Raw genomic sequence first — 17,315 nt, forward strand, 5'->3', positions numbered from 1 at the left:
TTCTCTTGAATCTATACACAGCTCCTCCTCTCATTTGATTACATTTTATTTGTAATGCAGCAAGTCACGACAAGAGGAGCTCAAGGTGCTTTGTATTATAAGACCCTACAGCAACCCCAACAATCAGAAGACCCTGTATGTGCAAGCACTTGGCAGCAGTGAAAAGGAAAAACTCCCTTTCAAAAAGAAGAAATCTCCAGCAACACCAGGCTCAGGGAGGGGCAGCCATCTGCTATGACCGATTGGGTGCGAGGGAAGGGAGACGGGACAAAAGGCACACTGTAGAGAGGCAGAAATTGATTTGATATGATTCAGTTGTGCTTATTTCTTGTTATTTCCTATAGTAGCTTCTCTATATACCTGACCATCACATTGTAATGTGGCAAATGAAGAGAACGCAAACCTCCCTGCATTGTGTTCATCTGAGTAATTACTGTCATTCTTATTAGTATTGGATTGTGTGTTTCAGGAGGTGCAGGCATGCACAGTGGACATGGGCATTACTACAGACAGCTCTAATCACCCGGACAACAAAAACAAGAACCGATACATCAACATACTGGCCTGTATGTCATCCTTCACTGTTCACTGCATCGCTGTTCAACGTTTAACTGTGTAAACCAGCAGGAATGTTGCTAATGACTCTTTTTACTTGTCTCAGACGACCACAGTAGAGTTAAGCTCTCTAACAGTTTGGACAGAGATGGGACATGCGGGGACTACATCAACGCTAACTTTGTTGATGTAAGTAAAGGTCCTTTTACGTGTACACGCCTTACATCCAGGCTGCCGCAAACCAACTGATGTTTCCTTTTGCAGGGTTATGAGCGGACGAGGGCATACATTGCAGCTCAGGGGCCTCTAAAATCAGGCAGGGAGGACTTTTGGAGGATGATCTGGCAGCAGAATATTGGAGTTATTGTCATGATCACCAATCTGAAGGAGAAGGGACGGGTAGGAGCTCAAACACAAGCCTCACCGCAGACATAAGTGCAGTTTTATCTGATATCATTCACACTGACCCCAGGCAGCTGATTTCTTTTTAGTTTGTGTCTTCCATCTCTTGTCATGAGCAGACAGCAGCTGGTTCACGTCAGGTATTTCATTTAGTTTCACTGCAGTCTGACAGCTGAAAAACTGCAGAATGGACACTAGTGCAATCTGGCTTTGTTATACACTTGAGGACTTTCCTTTTGACATGTTTTTCCTGTGGTTTCAGATGTATTAGGCCTAAAATTAAACTACATCCACAGAACTTTTCTCCCTTTCTACAGACAAAATGTGATCAGTACTGGCCAGAGGAGAACCAGGAAGAGTATGGGTCTTATCAGGTGACACTGAAAAACACCAAGACACTTGCTTACTACACACTCCGGACGTTCACTGTCAGGGATACTGCAAATAAGGTAAGCCCTTCTCTCTATGCAGTGATAGTCCAAAGTGGCTTTGAGGTTAGGTTTCTCATACCCACTTCGATCCTCTAGGTATCTCAAAGGAGAGTTGAACACACAGTCCTCCATTACCATTACACCCAGTGGCCGGACATGGGCGTCCCAGAATACACTCTGCCCGTCCTGTCCTTCATCAGAGCGTCCTCCAGGGCCCGCACGCAGGAGATGGGACCTGTGTTGGTACATTGCAGGTAGAGTGTGTGTGGAATGATTTATTGCTCTTTAAGACTTCCCACAATTTGATGGTGTATGTACTGCTAACATGTGATGCGTGTGTCTGTCACAGCGCCGGTGTGGGAAGGACAGGAACCTACATTGTGATAGACAGCATGCTGCAGCAGATCCAGGATCAAGGGACAGTGAACGTTCTTGGCTTCCTGAAACATGTCCGCACACAGAGGAATTTCCTTGTTCAGACAGAGGTAAGAGGGTGATACAGCTGTGGGACTTCACCTTTCCTTTTGTGGGGGCAATCCCAGAAATGTAATATCAATTTAAACATTTGCAAAGAAGGAAATAGTGGCTAGATTAAGGGTAATTTTAGCCGGTGTAATGAGGTCTGTACGGACTTACTCAACAACCACGTCACTGTGCAGATGGAGGCATTTGTCGATCTGTGTGTTAGCTCACTGTATGCTCCTTTTTTTTTGGAGGATGAAGACGGAACGAGAAAAATTTAGCCCCACACATTATTATTATTATTACATTAATATACCGTTTTCTCTTACAGCACATTTTTTGACAAACTGGGATTTCTGCTGCTGAGCTTTTTCAATATAATTTTTGTACTTTGAGCAACTCGAAGCCTCAAAGTCATTACTAGTTCCATTTTATTCAAGCACAGGCAAACTAGGCCACTTATATAAAGATAGTCTAGATGACTAAACAGCAGCAAAGGCCAGAGGAAACACATTCATGTCAGATTTCTTTCTTGTAAAAATGTAACTTGTGGCGTTTAAAAGTGTCTCGCTAGTGTTCACAAAGACGTGCGTTCAGACATACCTTACTAAAACCAGGAAGTCATTTTTTTGCTGTCTTCTAGGAGCAGTACATATTCATCCACGATGCCCTGGTTGAAGCTATTTTGAGCCGGGACACCTTGGTGACCTCTGACCTCCTTCACAATTACGTCTCTGACCTGCTGACCCCTGGTGCCACAGGCAGGACACGTATGGATAAACAATTCAAGGTACAGCATGCTTCCTTTTTCGCCCACCAACTTGTAATGAATCATTTGTGATGTTCCTGCCATGTGAATGTAACCAAATGTTTTTATTTTTGTGTTTCAGTTAATTAGTCAGCGTCAGGCGAAGCACGCAGACTACAGCACTGCCCTGAAAGATGGCAACGCTGAGAGGAACAGAGCCAGAGCTCTAATGCCTGGTAAGCAGATCTGGATTACTAACTGGGCAAAACCGGCAACTCCCAGCAATATGTTGCAGATAATTTCTGGAAATTTCAGTCCATACATAGCACACATTTTGGAATAAACCAGAAAGAAAGGCAGAGTTCAGAGTTCAAATATGACATGATATTTTGATGCAAATTATAACGTGATATTTAGAATCCCCATAGTTAATCACTATACGCCTGTATTGTCAGTGCAAACAGTGGCATTAAGAAAGAGTTTTAAATAGCTCTATACAAAGTTATGACTTTGACCTTTAGATCAATGAGTTGACCTAGAAGAAGAGGTCAGAGGTTAAATGTGATATTTCGGTTCAAGATTATAACGACAAGTTACCTGATGCCTCATCATTTCTTCCACAGCTTGCTCAATAATCCCTTATGGTTACTTTAATTAACTATAATAATAATGGGTTGGATTTATATAGCGCTTTTCAAGGCACCCAAAGCGCTTTACAATGCCACTATTCATTCACACACTAGTGGAAGCAAGCTACGGTTGTAGCCACAGCTGCCCTGGGGCAGACTGACAGAAGCAAGGCTGCCATATCGCACCATCGGCCCCTCTGGCCAACACCAGTAGGTGGTTGGGTAAAGTGTCTTGCCCAAGGACACAACGACCAGGACAGAGAACCCGGGGATCGAACCGGCGACCTTCCGGTTACAGATACGCTTCCCAACCCCCGGTCACCCCATGATAATAATGAACTTAAATGCAGGAATATCGTTTTTTGTCTTATTTTGGGGGCTTTTTCCTCTCTAACCTGGTTTTTCATGTCTCTGTGTAGTGGAGAGATCAAGAGTCACTCTGACTGCTTCAGAATCAAACTCCACAGGCTACATCAATGCGTCCTACGTGATGGTAAGACCACTGGAAATTGCAAATGTTTTCCAGTCTCGAAAACCTCGGCAAAACATCAGCTGGTGGATAAATATTGCTGCTCGTATTTTCACAGGGACATCACTACACTAAGGAGTTCATAGTGAGCCAGACTCCTCTGAGCAGCACGGTGGCAGATTTCTGGAGAATGATCTGGGAACACAATGCACAGATTGTAGTCTGTCTGCCAGACTCAAACAGCCAGGTATAAAACACACACATACTCCATGTAGAACTTATAGATACATATAGATATATGTATATAAAACTACACACATAAACACGTTTCCTGTTTATCTCAGAGAGACGAAGAGTGTCGTGCGTACTGGCCCAGTAAAGACCAGCCCCTGAGCATTGATGGCTTCACTGTGTCGTACTCCAGGGAGGAGCACATGTGTCTGTCTAATGATGAGAGACTTTTAGTGCAGGACTTCACAGTCCAGTCTCCACAGGTAACACGCGATAAAAGAGAATATTTTACATCAATCAAAATGTTTTAATACAGTCTGAGACTTTAAAACTGTTTTTTCATCTAGAACAATTATGTGCTGGAAGTGCGTCAGTACAGCACCACCTGCTGGCCCAACCCAGACAGTCCGATCCGAAACAGCTTTGATCTCATTAACAGAGTCAGAGAACAGAGCACGCACACACAGGGACCGGTGATCGTACATGATCCGTGAGTATGAGTCAGACTCCTTTTAAGGACATAAAACTGTTTAAATCCGTCTAATGTTCTTAATGGTTTTGTGTGGATGTGTAGTTTGGGAGGTGCTACGTCAGGACTGTTTTGTGCCCTCACCACCCTGTCCAATCAGCTAGAGGAGGAGGGATCAGTAGATGTCTACCAAGTGGCACGGATGACCAACCTCATGAGGCCTGGGGTGTTTAATGATATAGTAAGTACTGGAATGTTTCCTTTTAATTCTCATCTACCAGCATAATTTAGAAAAACTAAATAAAATAAAATACATTGCATCAAATCACAACAACAGTCCTGTCAAGGTGCTTTATATTGTAAGGTAAAGACTCTACAGTAATACAGAGAAATCTCCAATAATCAGAAAACCTCTTTTGAGTAAGCACTTTGGCAAAAGCAGGAAGGAAAAACACACTTTTAACAGGAAGAAACTTGGGGTCACAGGACCAGGCCGTAACTATATGCATTATCAAAAAGGAACGTTTTAAGCCTAATAAAAAAGTAGGGAGGGTGTTTGTCTGGCCAAACTGGAAGCTGGTTCACAGAAACAGGGGGCTGAAAGTTGAAGGCTCTGCCTCCCATTCTACTTTTAAATACCCTAGAAACCACAAGTAAGCCCACAGTCTGTGAGCTAAGTGCTCTATTAGGGTGATGTGATGCTATGGGGTCTTTAAGATAAGAGAGGACCCTCTCTTTCTCGTCCCTGTCAGTACTCTTACTGCAGCATTTTGGATCAACTGAAGGTTTCAGGGTTTTTTTTGTTTTGTTTTTTTAGGACAATGTGATAATAATTAGGGATGCAACGATACCAATTTTTTCAAACCGATACGATACCGATACTTGGATCTGAGTACTTGCCGATACTGAGTACAAAAACCGATACTTCTACCACACACACACACACACACACACAAATGCAATGAATTGGAAGACAGGTTTTATTTTATTCTCTGCCGATAAAAAATAAAATCTTAATAAAAATGACCACGAAAAAATTTCAAGTGAAAAATAAGCACTTCTGTTAAATTATTGCAGAGTCTCCACATTGTAATTTAACAAAATATCACTGAACTATTGGCACTGTCTCGAGCTTTCGGAATAATAAATAAACACTTCTGTTTGGAATAAAATAAATACAAATTAGGTTTGAGAATAAAATAAACTTTTAAATTGTTGCAGAGTGTCCATATTGTAAACAAACAAACAAAATAACGAAAGTATTTGGCACTGACGAACAAACCCCTCATCTGCCCGTGGATCATCAGTCCACTGTGCCGTTAAATCAAGGACTGACATCGCGCACACACTGCTTGTCTTTACCTCTTCAGAAAGTTTTGGCACCATTATCTCCCTGATGTATAGGCGGTTGGGAATTTCATATCGCAACTCTAGACGGTGCAATCCTATGTTTTCCACGGCCGGCATTGGCTGGTCATCCAGAGCGATAAAATGAGTCGAGCCTCTGTTATTTTAACTGCTCGTGGATTTTCTCTTGACATTTTTCATCGCTTTTCCAAAACCTGAGTTAAAGTTGGCTGTTCCACACTGCTGACATTTTGTTTAGCCTAGCTACAGCAGCCTCCAGTTTCTCTTTTTTATCTGGAGCCGCCAGTGTCACTCGCCTAACCCTGTGCCTGTTTAGCGCGGGATGTCCCCCTAGTGGCCAATCTAAAAAACTACAACAGAAATGACCAGCCACCCTCTGACTAATGAAATAAGTTAGTATTGGTTCATGGTATCGGTTAACTTTTACGAGTATGAGTACACACACATTTTACAGTATCGGCCCCGATACCCGATACCAGTATCGGTATCGGTGCATCCCTAATAATAATGAATCACAACTGTCCAGCCTAGAAGTAATAAATGGATGAGACGGGTAACAAGTGCAAGCTTTTACCAGTGTTCTGCCTCTTTGCCCCCTACAGGAGCAGTACCAGTATCTGTACAGAGCGGTGTTGAGCCTGGTGAGCAGTCAGGAGGACCAGAGAGCTCTGCAGAATCCAGAGACCAACGGATCTGTACCGCTGGGCCAGACCAACATCGCAGAAAGCCTGGAGTCGCTCATGTAGACATCCACACAAAAATGCGCATGAAAGAGAAAATAAATCACACGAGTGCACATTTGAGATTACGAGGAGAAAAGAGTGGGTCTGCTGATCATGCTAATACTTTCATTCACTGCAAATTCAAAAATCATTATTTATAAGATTATTTTTCAAAACAGAACAATCTAATGAAATGACATTTAATCTAAAAGACCTCGGCTCTAAAGTCTTTTCCCTTTCAATCACTTATTATGAAGAAAATTCTTACTCTGCCCGACAAGCGATGATGAAACACCTGAAAGTGTCCCTTTTGTTATGTTAGCATGCACAGCAGACAAGGCTACACATTCTACCAGATCAGATTAAGATTATTTCATTTTTAATCATCATTAAAAGCATTAGTTGGAATTAGGGGTGGCACGGTGGTTAGCACTGTTGCATCACAGTAAGAAGGTCCTGAGTTCAATTCCATCAGGCCGGGGTCTTTCTGTGTGGAGTTTGCATGTTCTCTCCGGGTACTTTGGCTTCCTCCCACAGTCCAAAGACATGCAGTTAGTGGGGTAAGGCTAATCGGAAACTCTAAGTTGCCCATAGGTGTGAATGGTTGTCTGTGTCTGTGTTAGCCCTGCGACAGACTGGCGACCTGTCCAGGGTGTGCCCTGCCTCTCGCCCTAAGACAGCTGGGACAGGGTCCAGCTCCCCTGCGACCCTGAAAGGATAAGTGGAAGAGAATGGATGGATAGTTGGAATTAGGTGATAGTGGTAAGAAAGTCTCCATGTCTGTACCTGACACTGGTCAGCATGACGTTTTTTTGTTTATTTCTAATGACAGATCCCTTATAATTAAATTCAATCTGTCTATTAATGTTTCTTTTATCTATTGTTTCTTTCATTTTATTAGTATATTCTTTTATTACCGTCATAGGTTACACCTTCCTTCTAAGAGAAAATAAATCAATATTAGAGAAATGCACAGGCAAAATGGAATTGTAGAAATGCCGATAAATGTAGATAAAGTGCAAATTCTTACTTTATTGTTAAAAAGGGAAACAATGCAAGACAACCCTTCGTTTCCCTGCAAAATATCAAATGCACTGCACATTAACCAGCACATTCTGGGGCTTAAACTACCACGTATCCTTAATTAGAATCATGTTCTCACTAGCCAAACCTCTCCGAGGCCTCACTGGTGAGAACTGAAGCAACTGCTCGTTTTCTTTTACGTTTACGTCACCTTGCAACTGGCTCCATGGTCCGTGGTACCCAGTGCCTTTTGTACGTCACATTATTGTACTTTTAAACCTGTTTGTGTGACTAATATGCCAAAATCCTGGTGAGGTGTTTTTATCTATTTTCTTAAAGGTGATTCCCTGTGTTGTTGATCTCGTTAAAAAAATGCCATCAGTTTCAGCTGTTTTGTTTAAAAATGGAAAAAAGAAACAAAAAAGATCAAATCTGGGATTTAAAGTGATGCGCGGCTCAAAATCCATTTGAAAATAAATCTTAAGAGATGACATTTATTATTTTCTTATAGATGTAGGCAGAGATAAGATTTTTTCTTTTTTTGCCATCGCGTTGTAAAAATTTACTGCAGTGAAAACGAGACAAGGGAGGAAATAATAGAAACTGCCCATATTCTTGATATCTTGGGAGGCTTAACGTTCTGTTAATACTCAGCGGCACAGGCTGGCAATGAAATTCTTGGTAGCACTTGCTGTGACTGTTTCCATTTTTCTAAAAGGGTCCAAGTATTTTCTATTGCATCAGACACATTTAGCCAACCTGTGAATCTCTTTCTGGTGTAAATCGCAGAGACCGCAGCTGAACACGCTCAGAGCAGTCCTAACTGGAATAAAAAGTCTTTATGTGTAAAGATCCCAGAATACTTTAAAGGCCAAATTACTGTATGTTTATACTGTACCTCTACATATTTTCTATTTTACTACAAAAAGTGATTTTCTAGTCCTTTCCACACACACACGCACACACATACATATATATATATATATAACTGTGTGGATTCTATTTGATAATTTTAGCCTGGAAAAATTGATCATGTTTATAGTTTTAATGAAATGGCATCTCTTTTTATCTCTATAATTACAGTAGCAGCTTTATGTCTACACCTTTATCTCCAGCTATGAACTGGTGCTGTATGTATAATGCAACAAGATTAAAGATTTGTTCAAACCTTTATTGTAGACATCTTCTCGTCTTTTCAAATTATCATTATTGGACTCAAAGAGAAGTAAAGACATGGAGCATTACATGTTTATTACACTTTTATTTTGACTATAATACACTGTATTGCATTGTCTCCCCTGATGGACCTGTACATGACATGATGGCAAAGACAAAAAGTCAAATAATCCAAAGCACAACCACGAAAAGTTACCAAAGATAAGTCAAAACCAAAAATATAGATTTCTATATGATCATATTAATGTTTATCTTTACACATTATACTGTAGCAGTCACAAAAACTAGTAGATAAAGTGTATATAGTGCATTAAGAATAAACCTCGTTGTGCAGTGGGAGTTAAGAGTGCCCACCCTTCCTGCACTCTGCCTGGATAGCAAATCTACACAAACCCACTCTCTCATAATAATTGTGTGACATCTCTAAATCCTCACACAGCTGAGTTCCCATACACCTGTTGAATTCCAAACATTTCTAGCAGTGGGTGTGTTTACATGCACACGGGAATATCTCCTGTTTTTTTATTAAGGTATGACGATTCAGCCCCGGGTTGCGCTTTTCAGGCAGAAGGTTTTCCAAACTGAGACCGTGTTTCACTTTCAGTTATTTAGTAAGAGGAACAGTACTGTTAGTTTTAATGCTTATGATTGTATACCAGAATTCTTCTTAGTGCCTTTGGCAAGCATTCCCTACTATCAGTGAGGCCTCAGGGCTGCTTTATTTCCTTTCCCATTTTCGTCTTTGAGAGTCTAAATTTTACAATGGAAACAATTTTACATTTACAATGTAAATGTAAAATTTCCTTCCTTCTTTACTCTTTACAATGTGCATGTAAACACATTCACAAAGTTGTTTATTTTTGCCAAAAACAAAACATCCTGGATAAAATACACCACAAAACCTCATCATCGTACATTTCCCTGTTTCTGATCACATCGACTGCTCATGATGATTTCTTGGCATTTAGCTTCACCGAATGTTCACAGTAGCGGTTAATCAATGGGCACGTCATAATTCTTCTCAGTGTGCACACTACCTGCCTGACAGTGGCTAGAATATATGTATGTATATATATTTGTATTATTAATTTATTTTTATTATTTTATTTATTTATTTTACACGAAGTCAAGCCACCAGTAGTCACAGGTAAAGTTAAACTTTAAGCAGTGGGATTATTTACTGTCCAAGTAATCGTCATTTAATTCAAAGTACAATTAGAGTGTGTTTCTACTTCCTTAAATACATTTCTTATTTCAAAATAAAAGCTTTGGGCAAGTGAGGGATTCAAGGAGTTCAGGGAAGCTTTAACCCTGCAGAGTTTTAAGCCTCGTCTACATGTAAAGCAACTTGTTTCTGGTTGTTGGTGGACCAGCGCACAGATGACCCTCTTTAGATGACCTAGAGTTACTGCACCACCACATTTCAATGGTTTTCTTTACCTCCATTGTTGGCCACTAGAATTGTTAACCTCAAAGATGAAAGAGCTTTAACTTGGGTTGACATTTAATGGTTATTTTTCCCTTCATCACTTCAACTTGATGAATTCAAATGATATTATGCGGTCTCTTGGTTTGTCACGTGATTACAAGGGTGACGTGATGCACAGTCCTCCAAATGACACGGCAGGTTAAGGTGACTAACGGCGAATGTAAACACATTTGTTTACATAACAACTCCACGAGGAACCCTTACTGAGAAAAACTGAAGCACTACTGGGGACTCACTAAAATACAGCAAATTATTATTATTACTGCTAAAAAAGGCCACATTTAATTTGTGGGGAGGTGAATAAAACCCAGGCCCCTGTTTAAGAGTTTGTGGTGTTTCATTATTAAATGCTACGTGATAAACGAAAGCAAAGTTAACATATGTAGTCTTGTGCAATAACACTGAGTCCAAATACAAGTAATACAGGCAATAAAATAAATTGTATATTTCTTATTGTACAATATAGAATTTTGGAAAAATAGCTACATTCTCTACTTTGGCTAAAAGCACCACAACTTCCACCTGTTTCAAGCATAGTGTGAGAAACTGAAGATCATCAGGATCTCTTCTTTTTTTGTGGATATTATCACATTGATGTAAGAATCACGTGTAGAGATGAACTTTGCTCATTGGAGCTAAAATCCGTTCATCTCTTTGGAAAAATATCCGGTCCCCGGCAGGAGACACTACGGGCGTTCCGCAGCATTAAAAATAAAAAGGCGATGTTTGACACCTCTGCTAATTCCTCTTAAGAAATAATGATTTATAGCACTTCAAGATCAAGAAGTAGCACCTTTGAAAGGCAAGAAAAAGGAAAGTGATGTTTGTTGAGAGCAGCCCAAGGTGTTCACCAGGGGCAGCCTTTTGTTTTGTTTTTTTTGCATTACTATAACAGGATTCAGGGATTTAGGAGATCAAGACAAAACAAATATAGAACTAAAGCGTAATATTCGGTTATGCATAGCTCTTTTTTTAAATGTGCGTATGTGAGTGCGTGTATGTGTGCGTGTACACAACAGGCTCTGTCAGTTGTCCTCTTTTCTTTTCTGTAGCCTTAATTTCCTTGACAACCCTGCAAGAGAAAGAGGCAGGATGAAGCAGAAGTACAAAACGGTGGGTGAAGCTGTGCACGTGCATGTGTGTACTTACAGAGTTGGTTCGTTTCCGTTTCCAGCAGTCTGGGTTGAGTCTTTTCTGCTCGTCTGCGAGTGCTTTGGCCTGCAGGGTGAACACGCGGCGCTCCTCACTTCGCATTTTCTTCCACCGCTCACCGAGGAGGACGCTGATGGCTCTGATGGCAGACGCACACATTTACTAACACACACACCTGATTACTCCTACACAACACCCACGCTAACAGCCATGGCATGCACTCACCTGTTGTCTTTGCCCGGGTACATTTGCGTGTACTCCACTCTGAACTTCTTGGCAAACAGCATGAATGCATTCATTGGCCGCTTGCACTTAGTGGGTGTGGCGCTGCTGCCTCCTTGTGTACTGAGCAGCTGGTTTTTGGGGGGCTTTTGCTGGGTGGCGTGGGAATGACTGGGACTGTGCACATCTGTGGGTTCAAAACAGGGTTCACATGAATTTTTTTTCCAGGGATTTTTGCATCTTGCAAACAGAACGGTATCAGTGAGTAAGTAATAATTCAGGAGATTTGAAGTGCAGGACCTTGAAGCACGTCTCTGTCTGGAGAAACAGCTCCCCCACTGGACTGGGAAGCGCGTCGCCTTCTCGCCATACTGCTCAATACGTAAACCGCCGAGGAGTCCAGAGGAGTGAAATCATAACTAAGTATGAGACAAACAGAGGTTGATTTGAAACTAAACTTTGTTTTAGGCTTAGTTGGTTCAAACAAGACTATTTTCCCTCTTTTTTTCATCCCAAACCACAGCCTCTATATGGGCATTTGATTACTGTTTTAAGACCTTTCCCTTAGTACTGACTCGCTTTCGCATAACACTGTATTTAAGCATGACACTGCAAACATCTGCTTTACCTTTTAAATGTGTCAAAGACTGGAGAATCCTCTGTGTGCTTGGCGTCTCTGTGTCCCGGAGGCAGGCAAACATCTCCTACTTCCATTTCATAACATGGTATCCCATAATGCACCACAGTCAAGCTGGGGTAAAAGGATGACCAGCCTGACGACAGAAAGGAGGATGAAATGTCTGCAGAGTCATTCATGCTGTTTAGTCTCTTTAAACCTTGTCCACACTTGTACCTTTGTTTTTGACATAAAAGGGGTGATCGAGTTGGCAGCGGGCAGTCAGGGGGATATATCCAAATGTGCCGGGGTCAAAGGTCAGTTGTAGAACAGCCTGACCAGACAACACAATCTCTGCATGCTCCATCAGCTGCAGACCCTCAGAGCCATAACTCTGCAGAAGAACAAGTGGTACTTTTACCTCACTGTGTGATGTCTTTTGGTGGATCCCTGCTTGTTTTTTTTATGCATTTGCTCCCAGCAGTCTGCTGCTTGCTTAACGTACCTTCAGAAATCTAGACTGCTCCTCATCAGCAGAGTCTTCCTCAGCAGACTCCAAGTCCTCAGCTTCCCGCCACTCTATATTTGAGCTGCTGTGGAAATGCAGACGAGTTCCTGGTGACAGAGAGGAGCAGTGAGCTACTGTGAAATGAAAGAACACAGTCAGTCCATCTTGACTGAGTGTGTAAGTGTTGTACGTACCCTTGAGAAAACAGTGCCAGGCAGTGGGTGGGCAGGAAAAACTCCAGCCCATGTCTTCATCATCAGACAGAGAAGATCTGGTGGATACTGCAGAGCCACATTCACTGCTTGTCTGTGGAAAGATACAGAAGCATCATCAGGATCAATGCATGCTGCAAGAAGCCAGAAAAGCTCTGAAGGTTTCACCAAAAAAAAAAAACACAACTGTATTAAACGTATACAATTATAAAAGCAGTGGTGTAAGTGATTTTCATAATTGACTGTGGGTGGTGTTGAAGCACAGGAAATAAGAAGGCTCTACCCTGCAGCGCTGACGCTCCCTGCCGTGACCTCTGAGGGATGACAGGGGGCTGCTGGGGAGAGGAGGAGGAGGCCGAGCGTAGGAATGTAGATCACTGCTGCTGCTCGGGATGCAGACTGAAGAAGAACTGCAAAAAGAGAGGTGTGACTGTAAATGCTCAGAATGTCCACTTACGTGTTGCTAAAAGAGGGCTCAAGGACACAAAGAATTGTGTAATAAAGATGATCTTCTGAAGCTCGCTGTTGTCACGCAGATGTGGTGCTAAAGTTTTTCTACTTGTCAACACGAGCTGTAATTTTTGGTATGTTTAATGTCAGCAACTCGTGTGCACAAGTAGAAATATTAGGCATAGACTATATAACATCCCCTGTTTGAAGCTGAAGTGTCTTAGAAAGACTGCCTCATTTTGGGAAAAGTCATGTGACCAAGCAAGAAACTATAGAAAAAAACTAAGATAAGTGTTTGATGAGGTTATAACAATGAAAAAAGTGAGTCCAATTTTATTTTAAATTTTCACTAATACATGTGCAGTATCAGATTTCCCCAGGAGATGGCGCTAGTTTTGTTTCCATGTTGTTAAAAACAATAAATCTTTCTCTGTTGTTTCACTTGCTGCTTCAGTACTTTTCACGTGTGGAAAAGAGATTTTTGAAATGTGATCTGTTTAAATTTGAAGGGAGATTTTTACATTCTTCATAATACAACCAAAAGAGAATAAAGCATGTTTCTGACACACTTTTTTGTTGTAATAAAGTATATACATCTATGTTTAAGGTACAGTCAGTAAACTGTTGAAGTTATTTCATAGAAAAAAATGTTGTATTCATAAATATACACTGATTAATGTGTAATTATATCCTAAAAAACTGATGTCTTCTCATAAACTTAATACATTACAAACACAAAGGAGAACACACCACTTGTTGCCCTGCCATACAGTGGTGGAGAAAGACATCGTGCTTCTGCCTTACTGTTTTATGTATGCTAGAGAACGGCCACATATGTTGCATGCCTTATAAGTTATTTTTAATTTAAAGATCACAAGTTTCTCTTTCAAACTATATATGATCTTTTAACAATTGTACATTATTCTCTTTCCTCCCTTATTTCCACCTCATCGGGATAAGCGGCTTGAGGTGGTCATGTCAAGGCTCTAACATTTTAATAAACATTTTTGTGCGTGTTAGACGTGTGACCTTCTTGTTTCCATACAACTAACAATGAGCTGGCAAGACAACAACCACAGCTGGTTATATGCTAACATTATTCCATGTAATGTTAGGCTCAAGTGACCTAACATCTTTCCCTCTGATAAACTCTTTTAAAACTACATTCCCACATTATTTGAGGCTCTGTACAGCTATTATCGGACAGAATTGAGCTTCTCAGACTCACTGACTCGTATCAGACTCTTTCCTCAAGGTTTTACAGCCTCCTCCAGAGTACACAGATGTGGACACTAGCTGAGGTAAACAGCAGACTGACCTACACTCACTACTGATGAATGGCAGCCAGAGTTGATTGCCACACAGGGGCCACTGTAGTTAGGATAACAAAACTCATCTGACTGCAATGTGCAATCTACTGACATCTAGTGGTCATATTTTACATACTTTACCTTTAAAGGGGATAATATATTGTTACAGTGGTGGGTTGTCATATTAATATAGCTCCGGCGTTTCAAATAGTTATGTCTGAGTGAAAAGCTCACACTTGAGACAACTCTACACTTGGTTTCAGACATTTTTTCTACTATTGGCCCTGTATGATGTGAGGGAGACCAGAAATGTCTAATATTGTCATCTACGGAGGGACTTGTATTTATGTGTTAAATATACACTATAGGTGGATCATAACCATGAACCCTTCTGAAACACTATCCCATAACTTACACCATAACCTGGAAAGAACATAGACTCCACGTAGATTCAGCACAGATGTATCACAGGTAACCCTCTAATGTGTTTGAAAGCTGAGAAAAATTGATCTCGGGTTCGGCCTACTACATGTGATGACAGTTTATTTTGAGCCTAGTGGCTTGAAGTCACTAAATGTCACGGTGCTGTGAATCACTTCACTTTGTTTACAAGACAAATTAAGACTATACACACTTCCAGTTATTTGTACCTTCAGTAAAGTATTCAAGCTTTGTTTAAGAGGCATGCACCTACCTGCTGTCAGGAGGCTCCTGTAGCAGTGGACTCTGAGGTCCAGTGGCAATGTGTGCTAGCTGTGTCAGCCAGCGTGTGTCCGGAGGCTCTGGTCTGTGTGTCTGTGTGTTTCGTTCCTGGTGTGACACACCCAACTCCACCTGGTACACAGGTGGTGATGTTGACTCCGTCTCCTCTCGAACCTCCTGTAGATCTGGGAGGTCATCTAGGAGAAGTAAACAGACATTAGAAACGGTTCAATTCCTTTTGATAAGAGCTGAAGCCCGCAAGCTGCTTCCTCGTGTCTTACATACCATATTCCATGTAACTGTCACTGGTGGGGAATCCGGGCGAGGAGGGGAAGTGTTCGTCACAGCGCAGCGAATCATGCGATTGGTCTCCATCTGCATCCATCATCATTTCTGAAGGTGACAGCAGAGTCACCACATGCTTTAACCGTTTGACAGGGCTTTAAATAATTTAGTTTAGTCCAACTTCATTATACATATACAGCACTGAATCACAATAACAATCCCCTCAAGCCATTTTATATCACAAGATAAAGATCCTACAATAATATAAAAAACCAAGCACTTGGTGACAGTGGGAAAGACAAACTGCCTTTTAACAGGAAGAAACCTCCAGCAGAACCAGAGTAAGAGACATTTAGAGCTTGACCTCTCTTTTTTATTTATTTTTGTGAGGCTTTGTGACGGCCTCATCATAGCACAGAAGCATGTTTAACAAACCGCTGTAATCAGTGGTTACCTGCGTCCTCAGCCTGAGGCTCGGGCTCCGGCACTTGGTGACATTTAGAGTGACCTGACAGCACAGTTGGAGTCACCACCTCCCACACCATGATGTCCAGGCACTAAAACATACAGAGTGATTTACATGAGTCTCAGATACATGACCCAGAATTAAGGCTAATCTATACACTTGAATCAGCATTAGCCATGTTCCCAATCCCCATGGGTCAGCCGCAGGCACGCACACACACACGCACACGCACAGAAACATAATCCCTAACTGAGCTGTAATGTATAGGCTATAAATGGTTGCGGTGGCATAGGGGACAGAAGCCTGGCTGCTATTCCCCTCTCATAAACAGGTTTACTATAGACACATTAGACCCGTTCCACTTCACTACCAGAGGGACTAAAGACGAGAACTACAGCAGACCCCGAAGAGAACGTGCTTCTCTTTTATCTATTTTATAATCTCATAATCATGTGACGTCTTGTTTATAAACTTCGTTCCTGGACGCATGCGCACAAAAAGCCCATTCATTCAATACGGAGAAAGGGAGCGATAATAAGAGTTGAAGAAAGTCGTCAAAACGAATAAAAAGCAAAAAAATGAAATCACCCAAAGCTAACGCAACAGCGTTACGTCACGGACTGCCCGTTTTGATACGCGTCACTCGAGCCTTTTGTATCGAAACTAGAAGTCGATAAAATTGTGTTTGTACTTCGGCAAAAAAGTGGCCAAAAACATCTCGGGTTTTATTAAAACGCACCGAATACATTCTCAAAACATGTTCGGGGTGTGAAAATGCCATTAAATGGATGAAAATGGACGAGCTACACGGTTGCGCAAAAGACATTACAACAAAACAACAAACGTCAACAATGAAGCTTTACGGGGCGAGCGGCGCAAATGTATTTTACGACAAAAAACCCACGGTGTCAGCTTCACGCTGTTGCTCCGACGCCTAGATCAAGGAGAAACAAATCAAGTTGTGGAGTCGCTTTTTCATTTCAACGCTTTTAAACCTATAAACTATTTCAATGAACTTTCCTTAACTCACCAAAACAGTCTCCCTGTACGGAAAAGTGGGTAGGTATAAACACAGTTTCACAAGCTGTGCTATTGGTCACAATCGACGTCAATCCGCAACTTCTCTTGCGCTCATTGGTCAATTCCATTCCAGCTGGTTTTGTACATTGTGATCCCCGCAAAAAAAAAAAAAAGTTTGTTAAAAATGTATCGTGTGTG

General features: G+C 41.4%; 2 protein-coding genes across 5 annotated transcripts in view; one reads left to right on the forward strand and one right to left on the reverse strand.

Annotated features, from left to right (window-relative positions):
- ptprz1b (protein tyrosine phosphatase receptor type Z1b) overlaps positions 1-8,672 on the forward strand; it is a 69,843-nt gene extending 61,171 nt beyond the window's left edge. For both annotated transcript variants that reach the window (XM_087831158.1, XM_087831159.1), the window contains 14 exons: positions 470-566; positions 662-744; positions 820-954; positions 1,275-1,406; positions 1,485-1,642; positions 1,738-1,873; positions 2,494-2,640; positions 2,741-2,834; positions 3,647-3,720; positions 3,815-3,943; positions 4,041-4,190; positions 4,275-4,417; positions 4,502-4,637; positions 6,367-8,672. In XM_087831158.1, the coding sequence (XP_087687284.1) occupies positions 470-566; positions 662-744; positions 820-954; positions 1,275-1,406; positions 1,485-1,642; positions 1,738-1,873; positions 2,494-2,640; positions 2,741-2,834; positions 3,647-3,720; positions 3,815-3,943; positions 4,041-4,190; positions 4,275-4,417; positions 4,502-4,637; positions 6,367-6,510 (1,758 nt within the window). In that variant the 3' untranslated portion in view covers positions 6,511-8,672. The remainder of the gene's footprint in view (positions 1-469; positions 567-661; positions 745-819; positions 955-1,274; positions 1,407-1,484; positions 1,643-1,737; positions 1,874-2,493; positions 2,641-2,740; positions 2,835-3,646; positions 3,721-3,814; positions 3,944-4,040; positions 4,191-4,274; positions 4,418-4,501; positions 4,638-6,366) is intronic.
- Positions 8,673-8,750: 78 nt separating this feature from the next.
- On the reverse strand, positions 8,751-17,245 carry LOC102775593 (HMG box-containing protein 1-like). 3 transcript variants are annotated; one of them, XM_087831160.1, is made up of 14 exons: positions 17,128-17,245; positions 16,468-16,475; positions 16,086-16,188; positions 15,632-15,739; positions 15,339-15,543; positions 13,168-13,294; positions 12,867-12,978; positions 12,670-12,779; positions 12,402-12,558; positions 12,177-12,321; positions 11,849-11,967; positions 11,552-11,735; positions 11,324-11,465; positions 8,751-11,246 (listed from the first exon to the last, which is right to left on the reverse strand). In XM_087831160.1, the coding sequence occupies exons 1-14, from the start codon at positions 17,243-17,245 to the stop codon at positions 11,229-11,231; spliced, it is 1,656 nt and encodes a 551-aa protein (XP_087687286.1). In that variant the 3' UTR covers positions 8,751-11,228. The 3 variants fall into 3 exon arrangements, with proteins under 3 accessions (XP_087687286.1, XP_035770549.2, XP_006806538.2); XM_035914656.2 differs by lacking the exon at positions 16,468-16,475 and having other exon boundaries at positions 17,128-17,162; XM_006806475.3 differs by lacking the exons at positions 16,468-16,475; positions 17,128-17,245 and adding an exon at positions 17,002-17,086.
- Between the last annotated feature and the right edge of the window lie 70 nt (positions 17,246-17,315).

This window comes from Neolamprologus brichardi, chromosome 17, assembly GCF_056152115.1.
Source record: "Neolamprologus brichardi isolate AB-2024 chromosome 17, ASM5615211v1, whole genome shotgun sequence".
Classification (NCBI taxonomy): domain Eukaryota; kingdom Metazoa; phylum Chordata; class Actinopteri; order Cichliformes; family Cichlidae; genus Neolamprologus; species Neolamprologus brichardi.

Bases quoted from the DNA above. Each gene is read 5' to 3' on its own strand.
- LOC102775593 (XM_087831160.1), bottom strand. From the start codon at position 17,245: ATGGAATTGACCAATGAGCGCAAGAGAAGTTGCGGATTGACGTCGATT. The intron at 15,544-15,631 runs GTATGTAAGACA...TACTTCTCCTAG, and splicing joins TGACAGTTACATGGAATATG to ATGACCTCCCAGATCTACAG. The intron at 11,968-12,176 runs GTAAAGCAGATG...TCTCATACTTAG, and splicing joins GTCTTTGACACATTTAAAAG to TTATGATTTCACTCCTCTGG.